The sequence below is a fragment of the Rhinopithecus roxellana genome, chromosome 8 (genome assembly GCF_007565055.1).
Source record: "Rhinopithecus roxellana isolate Shanxi Qingling chromosome 8, ASM756505v1, whole genome shotgun sequence".
NCBI lineage: Eukaryota > Metazoa > Chordata > Mammalia > Primates > Cercopithecidae > Rhinopithecus > Rhinopithecus roxellana.
In genome coordinates this window covers 54,391,971-54,409,285 of record NC_044556.1, presented here as the reverse complement: position 1 = coordinate 54,409,285, position 17,315 = coordinate 54,391,971, and the positions used below count along the sequence as shown (strand labels likewise).

General features: G+C 43.9%; 1 protein-coding gene across 4 annotated transcripts in view; it reads left to right on the top strand.

The window, feature by feature from the left end:
* The window catches only part of C8H1orf226 (chromosome 8 C1orf226 homolog), a 344,250-nt gene that overhangs the window by 81,670 nt on the left and 245,265 nt on the right, over positions 1-17,315 (top strand). For all 4 annotated transcript variants that reach the window (XM_030936747.1, XM_030936746.1, XM_030936749.1 and 1 more), the window contains exon 2: positions 3,091-3,162. In XM_030936747.1, coding sequence (XP_030792607.1) covers positions 3,091-3,162 — 72 coding nt within the window. The remainder of the gene's footprint in view (positions 1-3,090; positions 3,163-17,315) is intronic.

Genomic DNA, 17,315 nt, shown 5'->3' with positions numbered 1-17,315 from the left:
GTGGCTGAGGCAGGAGAATGGCATAAACCCGGGAGGCGGAGCTTGCAGTGAGCTGAGATCCGGCCACTGCACTCCAGCCGGGGTGACAGAGTGAGACTCCGTCTCAAAAAAAAAAAAAAAAAATTTAGGATTGCTTTTTCTATTTTTGTGAAGGATGTCATTGGTATTTTGTTAGGGATTGTATTGAATCTGTAGATTGCTTTGGGTAGTATAGACATTTTAACAATAGTGATTCTTCTAATTCATGAACATGGGTTATCTTTCCATTATTTTGTGTCCTCTTCAATTTCTTTCATTAATGTTTTATAGTTTTTATTGTAGCGATCTTTCACTTCTTTGGTTAAGCTAATCTCTAGGTATTTAGATTAGTGATTTTCTTTGCATGAATGGGAAGGAAGGAAGGAAGGAAGAAGAGTGAGTGAGTGTGTGGTGTGTGTGATGTGTTAGTAGGGGTGTGGGGTAAGGCAAGTGTGTGGCAGGGTAGGGATGGGCCCCATCTGGGTATTTGTGTTCAGGCCCAGTGGTGGGTCTCAGTGGGCAGCAGCCCCCCTTACCTGGTCTGCAGGGATCCAGTGGGAGGACCGTACAGTCCCCTAGGCTCCCTGTGATGGGTGACCTTGCTCGGTTCTTTGGCCCCAGCTCTCATGTGATGGCTGAGGGAACATGAGCCCCTCAAGGCCTGTGTGTTCCTGACTACAGGGCATTCAGGGCAGGAGCCATCAGCTGTGCAGTGTCAAGGAGAGGGGGCATGGAAACTGTCCCCGGCTGGAGGGCCTGTGAGGTTGGACAGTCATGAATCTGGGCCTCACGTCATCCCTAGCTCTGGGTCACTGTCTTGTTGACAGACTGCACTGCCTCAGCAGAGCTCAGAAGGAAAAATGTAACCACCATTAAATCTGGCCACACTATTAGATCTAAGTGGTTTTGTTTACCTCAGCGAGTTGCAAGGTTCTTCAATAGCTGTGTTGCTCCCCATGGGCTGTGGTGGGGCTGTCCTCTTGGGGCCAAACTGCAATGTGCTCACTGCTTGCCAGTTGTGTTCTTCAGTGTATTAGCACAAACTGTTGATCAATACTAGGGGAAATCCCTTTGTGATAATTAGTTTTTGAAACCCTTCTCACTGGGGTCAGACTTCAGCTCCAAATTTCGGGAAAAACTTGCTTTTCCCGTAACCACAGAACATTCTTTTCCCGCACAGATGACTGTCGTAGCCTTATCTTCACTCTTAATGGAATCTTTGCTTGGGTAGACATTTAAGTTATTCTGGGCTCTTAATTTCTGGTGTATCCCTTGGGCTGTTTTATGTAATTTATGTATAATAAGGAAAGGCAAGTCCCAGTGGGTCAGTGTCTAATGGGATGGTGTATATGAAGGGACTCATGTCATAGATGCTTAATCAATGAATCAATGTTGGGTTGTCCTATTTCCTTGTTTCATTCTTATAAGGAATGATATCTAGAGATTATACCTTTTTAAATTTTTACTTTTTGACATAGAGCCTCACTCCATCATCCAGGTTAGAGTGACATGGCATGATCTCAGCTCAGTGCAACCTCTGCCTCCTGGGTTCAAGCAATTCTCGTGCCTCAGCCTTCCGAGTAGCTGGAATTACAGGCATGTGCCACCACGCCCAGCTAATTTTTGTATTTTTAATAGAGACAGAGTTTCATCATGTTGGCCAGGCTGGTCTCGAACTCCTGACCTCAAGTGATCTCCTTGCCTCAGCCTTCCAAAGAATAGAATTACAGGCATGAGCTACAGTGCCCAGCCAAGATTATACTTTTGATCCAGCAATCTTACTTCTAGGAATCCGGCAATCTTACTTCCAGAGCTACTTGGATGGGCTCAAACTTGTATAGATGAAAAGTATAATTTGTAATAGTGACATAGCATGTCCATCAGTAGGGGAGCCATTATGTGTAATGTAATAGTCTTGTATTCATTGGCATAGAGAGATGCCCTAGTTATATTTAAAGTCAAAAAACCAAGTTGCAGAACAATGTGAGTAATATGAACCTTTATATAAAACAAACTCCCCCCGTCTGTGAATAATACCCATCAGTACACAAAGAGAGATGTACATCAACTGTTACAGTAGGGACTTTATTCTTTTGTGCTGCATATTTCTGTATTATTTGAATAGCTTACAGTAAGAAAGTACTCATATTAAGCGTTCATCTTCATATTCAAATTGGTTTTAAAATAACTTCTAAGCATAATAAAAAATTTTAAATAAATTAGTTCATTTCTTTCTTCCAAACAGGAACTTAATCAAATGCGTCAGGTATCTAAAACATCTAGGGCTGGGCCGGGCGCGGTGGCTCAAGCCTGTAATCCCAGCACTTTGGGAGGCCGCGACGGGTGGATTCCGAGGTCAGGAGATCGAGACCATCCTGGCGAACACGGTGAAACCCCGTCTCTACTAAAAAATACAAAAAAAAAACTAGCCGGGCGAGGTGGCGGGCGCCTGTAGTCCCAGCTACTCGGGAGGCTGAGGCAGGAGAATGGCGTGAACCTGGGAGGCGGAGCTTGCAGTGAGCTGAGATCTGGCCACTACACTCCAGCCTGGGCGACAGAGCGAGACTCCATCTCAAAAAATAAAATAAAATAAAAAAAAAAACATCTAGGGCTAAATCAGTGAAGTTCCATAGTTAAAAAAGGTATATATTCTTTTTTTTTTTGAGAGCACTAATATTTGCCAATCACTTTTGTGTAGGATATTTTATTCTGTTTGATCTTTACTGAGAGCCGATTTTACAGTTGAGAAAATTGAGACAAAAAAAGTGAATTGCCTTGCCGTAAAATTAGTGGTGGAAGAGTCTTCACACCCAAGACTTTCTGGCTTGAAAGGCTGCTTGGTTAGACACAGTACTCGACTGGATCTCTGGTTAAGAGCAAGATAAAGGAAGCAGTAATTTCTGGTTAACTTGCTTTTTATAAAGTTAGAAACAGACTCAGACACCCTTCTGGCTCTTAATTTCTTCATCTGTCAAATGGGCAGATGAGCTGGCCCTTCACCCTTTGGAACTTTCTGGGATTAGGGACACTTGCTACCCCTCCTCTCAATGAGTGTTTGCTTCTCCCCCACAGTACGTAGGAAGCCTGGACGTGCCAAGGCCCAACAGCAGGGTGGAGATCGTGGCTGCCATGCGCCGGATCCGGGTGAGTGGCCAGAGGTGGGCTGTGTGGAGCGGGGAGTCAAGTACCTTAGCTGCTGGCCCTTCTAGGTAGGGCTGGAGGGGCCAAAATGGATGGCTGCACCCCCTTGCAAACCCAAACTCCTCCTCTCTGTACCCTCCAGGAAGCTGTTCTGAATTGAATGTTTGATCTTGATGCAAGGCCAATGTTAAAATGGATGTGATGGCTGGAGTGGTACCATCTTCTCTCTCTTGTGACCTGTAGCTCCTCAAACTGAGATACATGTTACCTTGATGATGTGTAGTGACTGGCCAGGGACTGATGGCTCTTTTTTATTCAAAGATTTTAGGGAAAAGGTTTAGTAGTTAGCCGGTAATTGACTCAAAACATTCTTTAAAAAGGCAATTTATTGTGGTATAGAATATAAGATTTACTTGGATTTTTAAGAGTAAATATGAGATTTTAACAAAATTTTATTGGTTGGATGCTTTAGGCTCCGGGAGTGTCAGTGCATTTTCTTCTGCCATTTTGTCTACTTGCGGAAAGTTCAGTATACCTTCTCGTTGGTATATGTGGTTCAGTCTATGAACTTGTTGCTTTCTGACTCTGTGGTACATGGAGCTGAGACTGAACAAGAATTAAATTCTCTTCTGATACCTGCAAAGGAATTTCTCCATGTTCTCTGCACTGGAACAGAATAAATTACCTTGTACTTGTGCATTTCAAAGGTAGGTTTGGGATTGGTGAAATGGATTTTAATTGTTTATTGTAAGAGAAAATTGGCATTAGAGATGGCACAATTGGTCATCCCTGGAAGCAGTCTGGTTTGTTCTTTAGAATCATTGTTCTGTAGAATAATCTACTCACGGCCGGGCTCGGTGGCTCAAGCCTGTAATCCCAGCACTTTGGGAGGCCGAGACGGGCGGATTACGAAGTCAGGAGATCGAGACCATCCTGGCTAACACGGTGAAACCCCGTCTCTACTAAAAATACAAAAACTAGCCGGGCGAGGTGGCGGGCGCCTGTAGTCCCAGCTACTCGGGAGGCTGAGGCAGGAGAATGGCGTAAACCCGGGAGGCAGAGCTTGCAGTGAGCTGAGATCTGGCCACTGCACTCCAGACCAGGCGACAGAGCGAGACTCCGCCTCAAAAAAAAAAAAAAAAAGAATAATCAACTCACCTAAATGGAAAACATGTAAGTAAGTGATGCTGTAGCTTCATTTTTCCTTGTTAGTTTTACTTTCAGTCAGTCCTTCATCTGGTCAGCAGAAACTTCAACTCAATGACAGCAACGTTGGGAAGAAAATTTGCATGATTGGGGCTCTTTCTCTGCTCAGTTCATCAGCCTAATAAAATCCTTTCATTGCCTTGATCTTCCCAGTATTTCAGCATTTTTTTATTGTTAAATTAAATTTATTGAGACTGCCATTAAATACAACAGTACTATTTTCATGGACACAGTAAGAAGTAGCTTCAAAGCACTTTCACTTGGGTTGTTTTATTCAATGTTCACAGCAGGCTGTGAAGTGGGGGACCAGTCACCCTCATTTTCTAGATTAAACTGAAGCTCAGAGGGGTATAGTGAGGAGTCCCACAGGTCTAGGAAGGGGCAGGCATGTGGCCTGAATGTATTTCTTCACTCAGTCTCATGAGAACATGCAACTTTTGAGTGTTTCCAGGCCTCCTCTTTTCCTTCACCGTCTAGCTCAGATAGAAAGCACAGAGGCCTCGGCTGGGGAGCATCTGGAGGTGTTACAGTTGTTAGGATGGGCTGCTACTTTCACCACAGTTGTAGTTGCTGCTGTGATAAGAAGGACTGGACCTGCAGCTGGCCTGTTCTTGGGGTTTCAACCAAAAATAGTGCCTTTTTAATTCACTTTTGACTAAGAGACAGAGAATATGTTGTCAGTAGTATCACTATCATTATGAAAGTGATATCTCTATTAATAGTAGTCACTATTAGGAATAGCTACTTATGTGCCAGGTGCTTTGTTAGGCTTTTTAATATTGAAATAATATTTTATTATTTTATTTACTATATACAGCTACTCTAGATGAGGATATTATTATTACATTTTATAGATGAGGAAATAGAACCTTGGGCAGATTAAATAATTCTAGGTCAAGTTGCTGTGAGTAGGAAGAGTCGGGATTCATATTCAGGACTGTGCTGGCCCATTTGTAACCCTGCTGAAGGCTCTTTGTGACCCTAATATGAGTCATTACCCCAGCCGAGGAACCAAATAACTGGTACATGGAACCTCCCCAGTAAGAGAGCCAGTGGCAGAGATACAACTTTGTGGAACAAACAGAGGTACAGGTAAACATCACCTGGAAGCAAGGGAAGGCCGAGGCATGGGATGGGGCTGGCCGGTCGTGGGATCTGGAGGCATCTGGGGTTAGAATGTGACCCCAGTCTCCTTTTCCCTCATCATCTGCCAGCCCTTATGGCCCATGTGCCTCTTCCTGTAGCGTCCTTCCCATGGGCTGCTTCCAGTGCTTAATGAGCAGCTCATTAAATTAGAGGGAGCAATTAATTGGCCAGAAAGCTGTTTGGTCTGGCTGACTGGTCTCTTGTTTAGACTGGCCACCATTAATAGCAAGTGCTGTGGTATGTGTTTTACCCTAAACCCCTCAATTCACTGCTAGATCCAGGCTGCTATTTTCTTTTCTTCTTTTCCTTTTAAAAGCTGTGTTAGCTGTAATTACAGCTGTCAAGAACTAGGGCATGGGATTTCTGTGTAAAGGACTATTCTTGACTTTGTCCTTTTATGTAGAATGGTGCCAGGCTAACATTGGGCAGGCTTTTGGTTGCTGGGTGTTCTGATGGGTTCAGAAGACACGGGCCTCACAGCTTGGCTGGAGCAGTGGGTAGACCTTGGAAAACAGCAATTATGATAAGGATCACAGGGCCTCACATGTGTGAGATGTCAGCCTCCCTGAACCTGTCTAGAGTGCTAAAGGGACAGTTGATGGTCAGTGAAGATCATCTGTTTCCCAGAGAGAGAAGCATTCAGAGTGAAGGGATCTGGGTGAGGTGTCCCCATTCATTCTTTGAGCTGGGGCTCCTATTCCTTACCCCAGAGTGGACTCTGAGCTAAATATCTGGCCTTTGTTTTTCACTGGTGCTCTCCTCTTCCCTCTGTCCATTTCTCATTTGGTCTCTCACCCTCTTGATGTTCTTTCTGAATTTATGTTATCTGCCTTGAGCGTGTTTTGCTTTTTTTCCTTTTTAATGTGCTTTCAGTATTAATTATGGTGGTAAATGTGTAACATTAAATTTATTTTTTAGTGTGAAGTTCAGCAGTGTTAGGTATATTCACACTGTTGTGTCACAGATCTCTAGAACTTTTTCATCTTGCAAAATGGACACTCTATACCCATTAAACACGATTCCCCTTCCCCTTCTTGCCAGCCCTTGGGAACTACCTTTCTACTCTCTGTTTCTGTGATTTTAACTACTTCATATGAATGAAATCATATAATATTTGTCCTTTTTTGACTGGCTTATTTCATTTAGCATGATGTCATCAAGGTTCATCCATGTTGTAGTATGTGACAGGATTTCCTTCCTTGTTAAGGCTGTGTAATATTCCATAATGTGTGTATACCACATTAAAAAAATCCATTCATTTAACTATGAACATTTTAGTTGCTTCTACCTCTTGGCTGTTGTGAATACTGCTGCAATGAACATAGGTATGTAAATATCTTTTTGAAATCTTGCTTAGAAATTTTGGAGATATGGCCGGGCGCGGTGGCTCAAGCCTGTAATCCCAGCACTTTGGGAGGCCGAGACGGGCGGATCACGAGGTCAGGAGATCGAGACCATCCTGGCTAACACGGTGAAACCCCGTCTCTACTAAAAATACAAAAAAACTAGCCGGGCGAAGTGGCGGGCGCCTGTAGTCCCAGCTACTCGGGAGGCTGAGGCAGGAGAATGGCGTAAACCCGGGAGGCGGAGCTTGCAGTGAGCTGAGATCCGGCCACTGCACTCCAGCCCCGGCGACAGAGTGAGACTCTGCCTCAAAAAAAAAAAAAAAAAAAAAAAAAAAAGAAATTTTGGAGATATATACCCAGAAATGTGATCGCTGGATATGGTAGTCCTGTTTTTAATTTTTTGAAGAACCTCCATACTATTTTCCATAATGACCATCATTTTGCATTACCATCACAACTTCCTTGTTTATTATTTACCAGAGAGTAGAAGCTCCATGTTAGAACCAAGACCAAACTGCAGGCCTTTGATTCCAGATCTGGTACTTCCCCTGCTCCATGCCAACTCCTTGGTATTGGGTCTATCCATATATTACTCTGTGATCTCTACAATGACCCAGACAAGAAGGAAGCTTAAAGGACACTCCCCAGAACTACAGGATGGTTGTCCTGCTTGCTCTTTGTTTACCAAGGATCCAAAGGTCTGAGAAGTTGGCAGCTGGAAAAGGAAGAGGAAAGTGAGAGAAGAGGGAATATGGCTCCTTTTTAAATTGAGACCTAGTTTTGTTTTCTTTTAGCTGTATAGCTTAGAACAGTTCACAAAGTTTAGGGAAGTTCTGCTTGAGCTGGGGATTGGTCTGACACTGGTGCTGCTTGCTTGGAGGTTGCTGGTTGAAGGTGCAGGGCGGCTGATAATGCTGAAACCAGGTTGCTGGCATTGCACTGTCAGTCCAACTGTGTGAATAGGTGAGTCCAGCAGCCAGATGTTTGGTATGGTTTGCATTAGTAAATATGAACACCAATCTGTCATTTAACTTTTTAGCTTTCCTGGGAAGGCAGCACTATGTAGTGAAAAGAGCTCTCAATGAGGAATAATGAGAGCTGGACTTGAGTCTTCTCCTTGACTTAATATATAACCTTGGTGAAGCATGTAACTGCTGTTAATCTGTTTCCGCATTTATAAAAGGCAGAACATGACATTTCTTGTTCTGTCTCTCTAGTACTATTGTTGAATCTGGGATGAAGCATGGCAAAACGTTTTATAAACCATAAAGTGCTATTTATATTCATTGGTATCATTTTTATACCTTCCTTTGGGTTTCAAAGCATTTCATCAATGCAGATAAATACCCTGAGAGATACTGAGCTGCCTCATCTAGCCCCTTTTAATAGCTAGCGTCTTTTTTTCAGGTTTTAGTGCAAACATCCCTTCCTTGGGGAGGTCTTTCCTACCTAGGTCATCTTGTCCTCTCATGTTCTGTGGCACCACACCCCTCTCTTTTGTAGCACTCAGAGCAACTGTATTCCCAACGTTTGGCATGGTGCCCATCTGTGCTCAGTAAACATTTGTTGAGTGACTGAGAAAATTAATCTTACTTAATAACCACCCGAGCATAAACCCATGCAATCTAGGGAGGCTCCACTGAGGCGGTTCTGAGGAAGGAAGACGGCTGCACTGAAGTCAGACTTGATGGGTTCTATAGCTTTGCCAAGGGTGCTGTTGTGGAGAGAGCTGGGCTGCAGCGCCCGGCTCCAGCATGTTACTGGGTGGCTCCTGGCGCCTTCACCTTTGGAACCCACTGTTGCTGTGGGAACTGGAGGCTTTCGGTGCTGTCCTCGTGGCTGGAGATCCAATTTCTGGCTCTTAAACCAGGGGATAGATCCCTGCAGTCAAAATGTGGTGCAGCCTCTGGAGGCCAGTACAGACCAAACCTGGGAGGGATGTGTACTGCATCTAGATGACACTCAGGGATGTCTGGTTTCCTGTGGTGGCTCCTCTGGCTGTAGGCTGGGCAAAAACTTGGCCCCACTGCAGATGGTCTTCCAAATGGTCCAGTGTGGAGTCAGAGTTTCCTATTTAACAGTGACTTGGTTTCTCAAGTGTGACACTCTGGAGTGGTGTTGGTCTTGGCCTTGAACAGAATGCACCGGTGACCAGAAAATGGTCAAGCCCTCCTCTCCCTGCAGCCCTCTTTCAGAATTGCCAACTCTTCCAGAAATTCTCTCAAGAAAAACAAAAACAAAAACAGAAGAATATAAAGTGGCCTTCGACGCTCTCTTGGGAGAACATAACTGAAATGCTCTTAGGAGAACATCCAGGGACTGGTGGACGAGCGGCTTTATGGAGGCAGCGACTGGAGTTGTGAGTGCCACCTATCTGTGCTTGTGTTTCCTTACCCACCAGCAGTATGCCTCTGCACGTGGTCTCATGCATTCAGCCCTGAAATCCATATTTTACCTCCTCTGGGAGGCTTTGTCCAGGAGTCACTTTATCCCTTTTTATAACTTTCTCCCTAACTGGACCCCCTCAGCACCATTTACTCCTTTGTCATTGTTCTCCTCTTCCTCCCAAGTTCAGAGTTGGCAAGCCTGCCTCAGAACAGCTGAAGTTGTAACACAAACCTCTCTTTCACTGTGTTAGCATGGCCCTATTAATTTCCTATGCTGCTGTAACAAATTACTTAATACTACAAACTTAGTGGCTTAACACAAACTTATAGTTCTGAAGGTCAGAGTCCAAAATGAGGCTAAAATCAAGGAGCTGGCAGGGCTGTGTTCCTTCTGGAGGCTCTAGAGGAGAATCTGTTCCTTGGCTTTTCCAGCTTCCAGAGGCTCCCTGGATTCCTTGGCTCATGGCCCCTTTCCATCCTTAGTGCTGGCAATTATGTCCCTGAGTTATGGCCCCTGCTTTCTGTCTTCACATCTCTTTCTCTGACTCTGACTCTCCTGCACCTCCATCGCCTTTGGTTATAAGGTCCCTCGTTATTAGATTGGGCCCTCCTCATTCTTCCTTCCCCAGTAATCCAGGATAATCTCCCCTTCTCAAGGTCCTTAATTTGGTCACACCTGCAAAGTGCCCTTTGTCATGTAAGGTAACACATTCATAGGTTTTGGGGATTAGGTCATGGACTTCTTTGGGGGGCTGTGAGTCTGTCTACTATAATGGGATTAGAGTGTTAGGCTCATAGCAGGGATTGGAGAGATTCCACCCCCTACTGAGGTACTCTAGTATTGGGATCAGGAAGAACTAAATTTAAATCCTGTTTCTTCTGTTTACTAGCTAAATGACTGAACGCATTTCTTAATCTATCAGTTGTTCTTTAATCATCAGGAAAATTGGGATAATATCCTTTTGGCACATGTATTTTACAGTTATACATGAATGCATGCAGAATACTGAGTGAAGTGCCTAGCATGTGGATTGTGAACCATAAATAATAGTTCTTTGCCTCCTTTCTTTTTTTTTTCCCCAAGACAGGCTCTTGCTCTGTCACCCATGTTGGAGTGTGGTGGCATGATCATGGATCAGTACAGCCTCAACCTCCAGGCTCAGGTGACCCTCCTGCCTCAGCCTCCCTAGTAGCTGGGACTACAGGCATGTGCCACCACACCTGGCTAATTTTTAAAATTATTTGTAGGGATGGGGTCTCCCTATGTTGCCCAGGCTGGTTATTCCTTTTTAATTACTGTGCATTGGAGCAGGGCACTGGGGTCAGAAAACCATACATGTTGGCTGCCAAGCACGCATAAGCACCTGCTAAATGTTAGTTATTATTATTAAAGACATGAATTCAATTGCTTTTAGGGCAATTATTATTTTTAACCAGTCAGCACATCAGTATTTCTTAGAAAGGGTTCTGTGGCTCTCTTGGAATTTAGTAATGTATGTTCAAGTGTCTGAAAATTCTCCATAAGAATTTTAAAATTTTGTTTTTCATTTGATCCTGATGACAACAAGATAAAATAAGCCTGTTCTGCACTGTTGGAAGGGCCATTGTCTGCCCGAGCACTGTCATTTGAATTTATCATTCACAGCTGTGTTTGTCTACTTGTTTCTACATGTGTTGCCATCAAATAGTTCTTCTGTAAGGGTTATGCCCTGAAGAAAAAGAACAGAAAATTTTAATATATATATATACATAATGAATTCTAATAAGGTGAAGGACACATGACTGTACTTTGCACAGTCATGAGTTATAAACCAAGATTTTTGTGGTAATTGGAATAGAGAGAGAAAAGTAGCAGAAAAATGGAGTTAAGTGCATGGTGCACGGTACAGAAGGCGGGGATGGTATGTAGCCATAGTTCCTGAGGCAGCCTCTGGAGTTGCTGATGGCTAGTGTTTGTCCTGGTAACTTTCAGTGTCTTTTCTCATTTGCTGGGACTGTACCATCCTGGCTGTTGAATTTCTGAGTATCACCCTGTGTATTCCTCTGCCAAACCCAAGAGAACTTGGGGCAGGTAGTCACTGTATATTCCTGTTGTGAGCAGTGATATCATTTCAGTTACAAGGACAAAGTATTCTCTGACTTTAGCATTCTTAATTTGTTTTGGTTACATAATTTGTGTTTAATTTATAAATCTGTGTAAACCCTGTAAGTGATTTATATCTAGTTTTATGCTTTACATATTTAAATGATGTAACAAACATCATTTGCAACACTTCTTTGGGTAACAGCTTTTTGAGGTATAATTCGCATACCATATAATTCATCCATTTAAATATACAATTCAGTGAGTTTTAGTATATTCCTAATGTTGTATAACCATTACCACAATCAATTTTAAAACATTTTCACACCCCAGAAAGAAACTCTGTACCTCTAATCCATCTTCCCCGACTCCCCAACACCCCTAGCCCCAGACAACTACTAATCTACATTCTATCTCTATGGATTTGCCTATTTTGGACATTTTAGATGGCATCATACAATATGTGGCCTTAGGTATTTGGCTTCTTTCTTTTAGCATAGTGTTTTCAAGGTTCTTTCATATTGGGGCATGTATCAGTACTTCATTTCTTTTTATTACTGAGTAACATTCCATAGCATGGCTATACCACATATTATTTATTCATTTAAACACTGGGTATTTGCCAATTTTTTTTTTCTTTAAAAGGGGCCCAGACTTCATTAAATTTTAGAAAACACTTGATAGGGATTGGGCAGTGTGTGATGGAATGGTTAGAACTGTCTTCTTCTCAGCCAAAGGAAACAAATCAATGCTTTCTTAGGGGGCAGGGTATTCTCATCAATATAAAGAGCAGTGCCCAGACAGCAGGACCTAATTTTTTCCCATTCATTTGAAAAAATAAATTGACTTCCCTTTTTGAGCCAATACTTTTTTAGGCTCTGGGGATACAGCAGTCTACAAAACAAAGTCCCTGTCTGCATGGAGTTTATAGGGGTGGGTGCTCTTTTACACAGACTGTTGCGGAAGGCTTCTGGGTTCTGATGACACTTGAGTCTCTAGAGATGTGAATGAAAAGAGGGAGTGGCCGGGCGCGGTGGCTCAAGCCTGTAATCCCAGCACTTTGGGAGGCCGAGACGGGCGGATCACGAGGTCAGGAGATCGAGACTATCCTAGCTAACATGGTGAAACCCCGTCTCTACTAAAAAATACAAAAAACTAGCTGGGCGAGGTGGCGGGCGCCTGTAGTCCCAGCTACTCGGGAGGCTGAGGCAGGAGAATGGCGTAAACCCGGGAGGCGGAGCTTGCAGTGAGCTGAGATCCGGCCACTGCACTCCAGCCTGGGCAACAGAGCGAGACTCCGTCTCAAAAAAAAAAAAAAAAAAAAGAAAAGAGGGAGTGAGCCATGTGGGTATCTGGAGGAAGTGTTCCGGACAGAGGTCAGCAAGCGCCAATGCCCTGGGGGCAGGAATGGGCTTTGCAGGTTCAAGAAATAGCAAGAAGGCTATTGTGAATGGAAACTTGGGAGCTTGAGGGAGTGATAGATTATTTCTAGGATTTTATTCCCAGGACTCACACCTCAGGAGAATTTGGTTTGCTAAGTACCTACTGAATACATAATAGAAAATACATTTATCTTTTCCTGAATCTGCAGCAGACTGAAAAGTCACTCAGTAGGAGGAGTTTGGTTCTGCTCTTGAGGTGAAGTGATTTGGGAATGATTTTTAAACCGGGGCTAGAACTGCTGAATGCATTATCTGTCAACAGAGAAGAGTTAGTAAGAGCCAGGGGTTGTCAAAGCGAAACACATGCTACCTTTTAAATAAAGTGCCTTGCTTTATTACAGTCATTTATGCTCAAGAGTAAGAGATGACGTTATTGAGTTTCCATGGGAGGATTTGATATTGCCCAGCTCAGTCCACAGTTTCTTGCACTGACACACTTCATGTTTGGCAGTCCTCTGAAGCCAACAGTGTTTATCCATTGTAATAGGATGATATGCAGAATGTCAGTTCCTCGCTGCTACACTAACCACCCTTTAGGGACCCTTTGATTCATGTTCTTGGTGTTGGCAACAGGTTGCATTGAGCATCTACTCTTTGTTTTGATGACTTCTATGGCACATATATGTATATGCACACACATAGTATCATTTTAATCGCTTGTAAGTGTACAACTCAGTGGCATTAAATACATTCACAATACTTCGTATCCATCACCACTATCTATACCCCAATATTTTTCATCCTTCCTAAGATGAACTCTGTGCCCATTAAACAATAGCTCTGTTTTCCCCAGCCCTTGGTAACCTCTGTTCCATCTTCCATCTCTATGAATTTGCCTGGCCTGGAAACCTCATATAAGTGAAATCTCATATATTTGTCCTTGTGTGTCTTGCTTATTTCACTAAGCATATTGTTTTTAAGGTACATCCATACTGTGGCATGTATCAAAAGTTTATTCCTTTTTATGGCTGAATATATTCCCTTCTGTGACTTTTTGTACTCAGCACATTACACGGGGTCTGGTGTGTGGCACGTTTCCTCTTGGACCCAAAAGCAGCATATTATGGGACAAGGACGGAGAGCCATGGCAGCACACACTGAAGACCTGAGCTGCTGGAGGGCAAACCTCTTTGATCCCTGCTGAAAGGCCCTGATTTCTCACTTATAAAACACTTTCTAGTTGTTTAAGTGAATTTTCCTAACCATTGTCATCTAATGTTAGTCTTCAATAATCCCATAAAAAGCAGGCGTTATCCTTATTTTACAGATAAGGGTCACATGAAGAAAATGACTCCCTTGCCTGGTGTGGTGGCTCATACCTGTAAACCCAGCACTTTGGGAGGCTGAGGTGAGCAGATCACCTGAGGTTGGGAGTTCAAGACCAGCCTGACCAACATGGAGAAACCCTATCTCTGCTAAAAATACAAAATTAGCTGGGCATGGTGCTACATGCCTGTAATCCCAGCTACTCAAAAGGCTGAGGCAGGAGAATTGCTTGAACCCAGGAGGCAGGGGTTGCAGTGAGCCGAGATGGCACCATTGAACTCCAGCCTGGGTAACAAGAGCGAGAAACTCCATCTAAAAAAAAAAAAAAAAGACTTCTTCAAACTAATTACATTGTTGTCCTTATCAACATTAACCAGAATTGAGTACAGACTGCACTATGTGCTGTTACTGTGTCGGGCTCCATGCAAAGCACTTAACGAGATTTGTTACTTGATCCTTATAACAACTCCATGTGGTGTAGGTGTAATAGTCATCCCATTGTCCAGATGAGGAAATTGAGGTACCACGAGGTTAAATAACTTGCCATAGCTCACAGAGGTGGTAAGTGGGGAATCTAGGATTCACTTCTAAGCTTGAACATGGTACAGTTGTGGTATGGAACCAAGGCAAGACTCCAGTCTGCTTACATCTGGCTCGGAGATCCTACATGCCGACTGTCCCTGCTTAACCAAATGTCAGTCCAGGCAGCATCGTCTGTGTCCCTGATTGTGCCTTTCTCCAGTCTGGGAACATTGCCAAGCAGTGTATGTCACTAGATGTAAATAAGGTCATTATTTGATTTTATGAAACTCTTTCTGGAGGTTGAGACTTGTATATTCTGTGTGACACTCCCATTTGGATATCCCAAAGGCACCTTAAATTCAATATGTCAAAAAACTGAAGTTATCATTTCTGCAGTCTCTCCTCTTTGCCCTGAAAAAGAACATGCACTTGTTTTTCGTATTTCCTTATCTCTTGGAAAGACATCTTGAGCACTCAAGAATGTAAGCTGGAAACCTCAGGGTCACCTTTCTTCTCTGTCACTACCCCTGGCTTAGGTCACCCTTACAGATGTGCCTCTTAAATATTTCTCAATCATGTCTCTCCCTATTCCTTCCTACCAGTGCAGCCCCAGACTGTTGTGTTTCATAGACAGCTGCAGTGCCCTCCAGACTGCCACCATGCCTTTGGCTGTGCCCTCCCACCATCCTCCACACTGCTGCCTGGCTCGTCTGTGTAAGGGTGATTCTGTAGGCATTGTCCTGCTTAAAACCATGTGGTGAATCCAGGCTGGAGTCTGAACTCAGAGTAAGGCACATGGTATTCTGCCTGGCACCTGAGGCCACAGCAGCATATTATAGGTCCACTGTGCCTTGTGCCCTGAGTATGTCCTGTTGAGGCCACTTCTATTCCCACTCTTCCTTCTGCCTGGGAAGCACTCCCTTCCCATTGCGGCTGAAGTCTGTCTCTTCAAACCTCAGCCCAACTTCTGCTTATCCTCCAGAGCCTCTCTGAGCTTTCTTCCCTTCTAGAAGCTTTCCCTGATGCCTGCAGAGTAGTTTTCTCTTCTTTTGTGTTACCATTATACTCTAGAGAGACGTTTGTTTCTGCATTCATCACAGTGTATTTGTCTTTTTGAGGGCAGGGACTCTGACACTCATCTTGACAGCAAAGGGGTGAATTACTCAACTGCCAGTTCTTTTGTAAAATGGACAATGTCAACCCTGTTAGAAGTAAATGCAATAATGGGTGTCAAGTCCTTAGCACCGTCCCTGGTCCATAGTATATACCCAGTGGACACCTGTACCTCCTCTCTACATCTTTGTTGCATGGTGGCTGGGCCTGGAAGGCAGTGAGAATTGGCAACTCAAGCCTTTTGGTCAGGATCCCTTGTTGGGTGGAAGCTCCTCGCCTGGTAGTGCTGGTGCCCTTTGGCTGAATCTGGTGAATCCAGGTCCAGGTTGAAAACTGCCGAGCAGAAACTCTGTACTCTGGGTTTCTGCTGGGTCTTCTGACCACGACGCTGCCTCTCTAGGGCTGATGGAGATCATCACTAAATCACCTCCTTTGGGATTCTCTGCTTGTTGGACATGGAGTGTTACTTGCAGAGTACAGAAACTCTGGGTATTCTGTTCAGCACCCAGCCCTTTTGCATTTAATGAATGTAAGAAATAATGGGGCAGCTGCTGTTCCTTACTCTCTCATCCTGCTGCACTAAGTCTCTGCCTCCCTGAAGAGGCGTTTAACCGCATGAAGGTTGATGGCAGAAATGACAAATCGCTTCTTCACAACGAGCTCACCCTGCTTTCTAACCAGTTGGAATCACCCTTGTTCATGTGATATTAGCAATTTACCTGTCTCCTTAACCACTAACCATCCTGAGAGGATTTGGCATTCTTTGCAGCTGTTAATCCTCTCATTGCCTGAGGGCTTATTAAATAGGTGGAGTGTACATCTAGACTTTCTCCTACAGAAAACAGTCATTCACGAGTTTTTCCTTTTTACTCAGCCTCTCTCCTCAGCTGCTAGAGCCCAGGATAAGGCAGGGTCCTCCCCTCTAGAGGCCACGGTGGGGAGAGCTAGGCTCTGGGCTGGGGAGTCCCTGGTTTGACTCCTTGCTTGGTCAGGACTTCATCAACATAATCACCTGGTTCTGGCTCCAGGGTGGTTGTGGGGCTGAGGAAGTTGCCTGTGCAGCCCATTTCCCTGTGGAGGTCAGTTGCCCCTTTTCTTTCCCTTCATCAGCCTCAGGCCCGCCTTGGGGCAGCCCTACCATCTGAGGGGGTCTCTCAGGAAGGGTCTCTCTTGAGCCACTGAGACATAGTCCTCAGTCATATTGCGTGCTGTTGACAATCATCCTATCCTCTGCTGCTTCATTTTATGATTTGTGGACCCAAGTGAGTCTTCGTTTATCCTGACCCAGGAGAGGCTGGGAAGGGAGACAGTTTGAATTGCTCCAGGCATATGTTACTTGTTAATATTTTAAAATTTGACGTGCTGTCTCCCCAGTTTTTCAGAGGTATGAATCTGAAAGCCATTTCATGGAAAAAAAAAACAGTGAGGAACTGGTTTTATTTCTTTTAGGTGACACTACTAACCAAACATGAGACACATGAGAATTTAAGTGGCTAGTCAAAAAAAAAAAAAAAAAAAAAACAGTGAAAAATAGCAAGTCTGCACTGATGTTAGTTGTTATATAACAGGTGCTGTTCTAAGCGTTTTGGCTGTAGCAACTCACTGAATCCTCATAATTACTTTATGAAGAGGAGATTCAGTAACC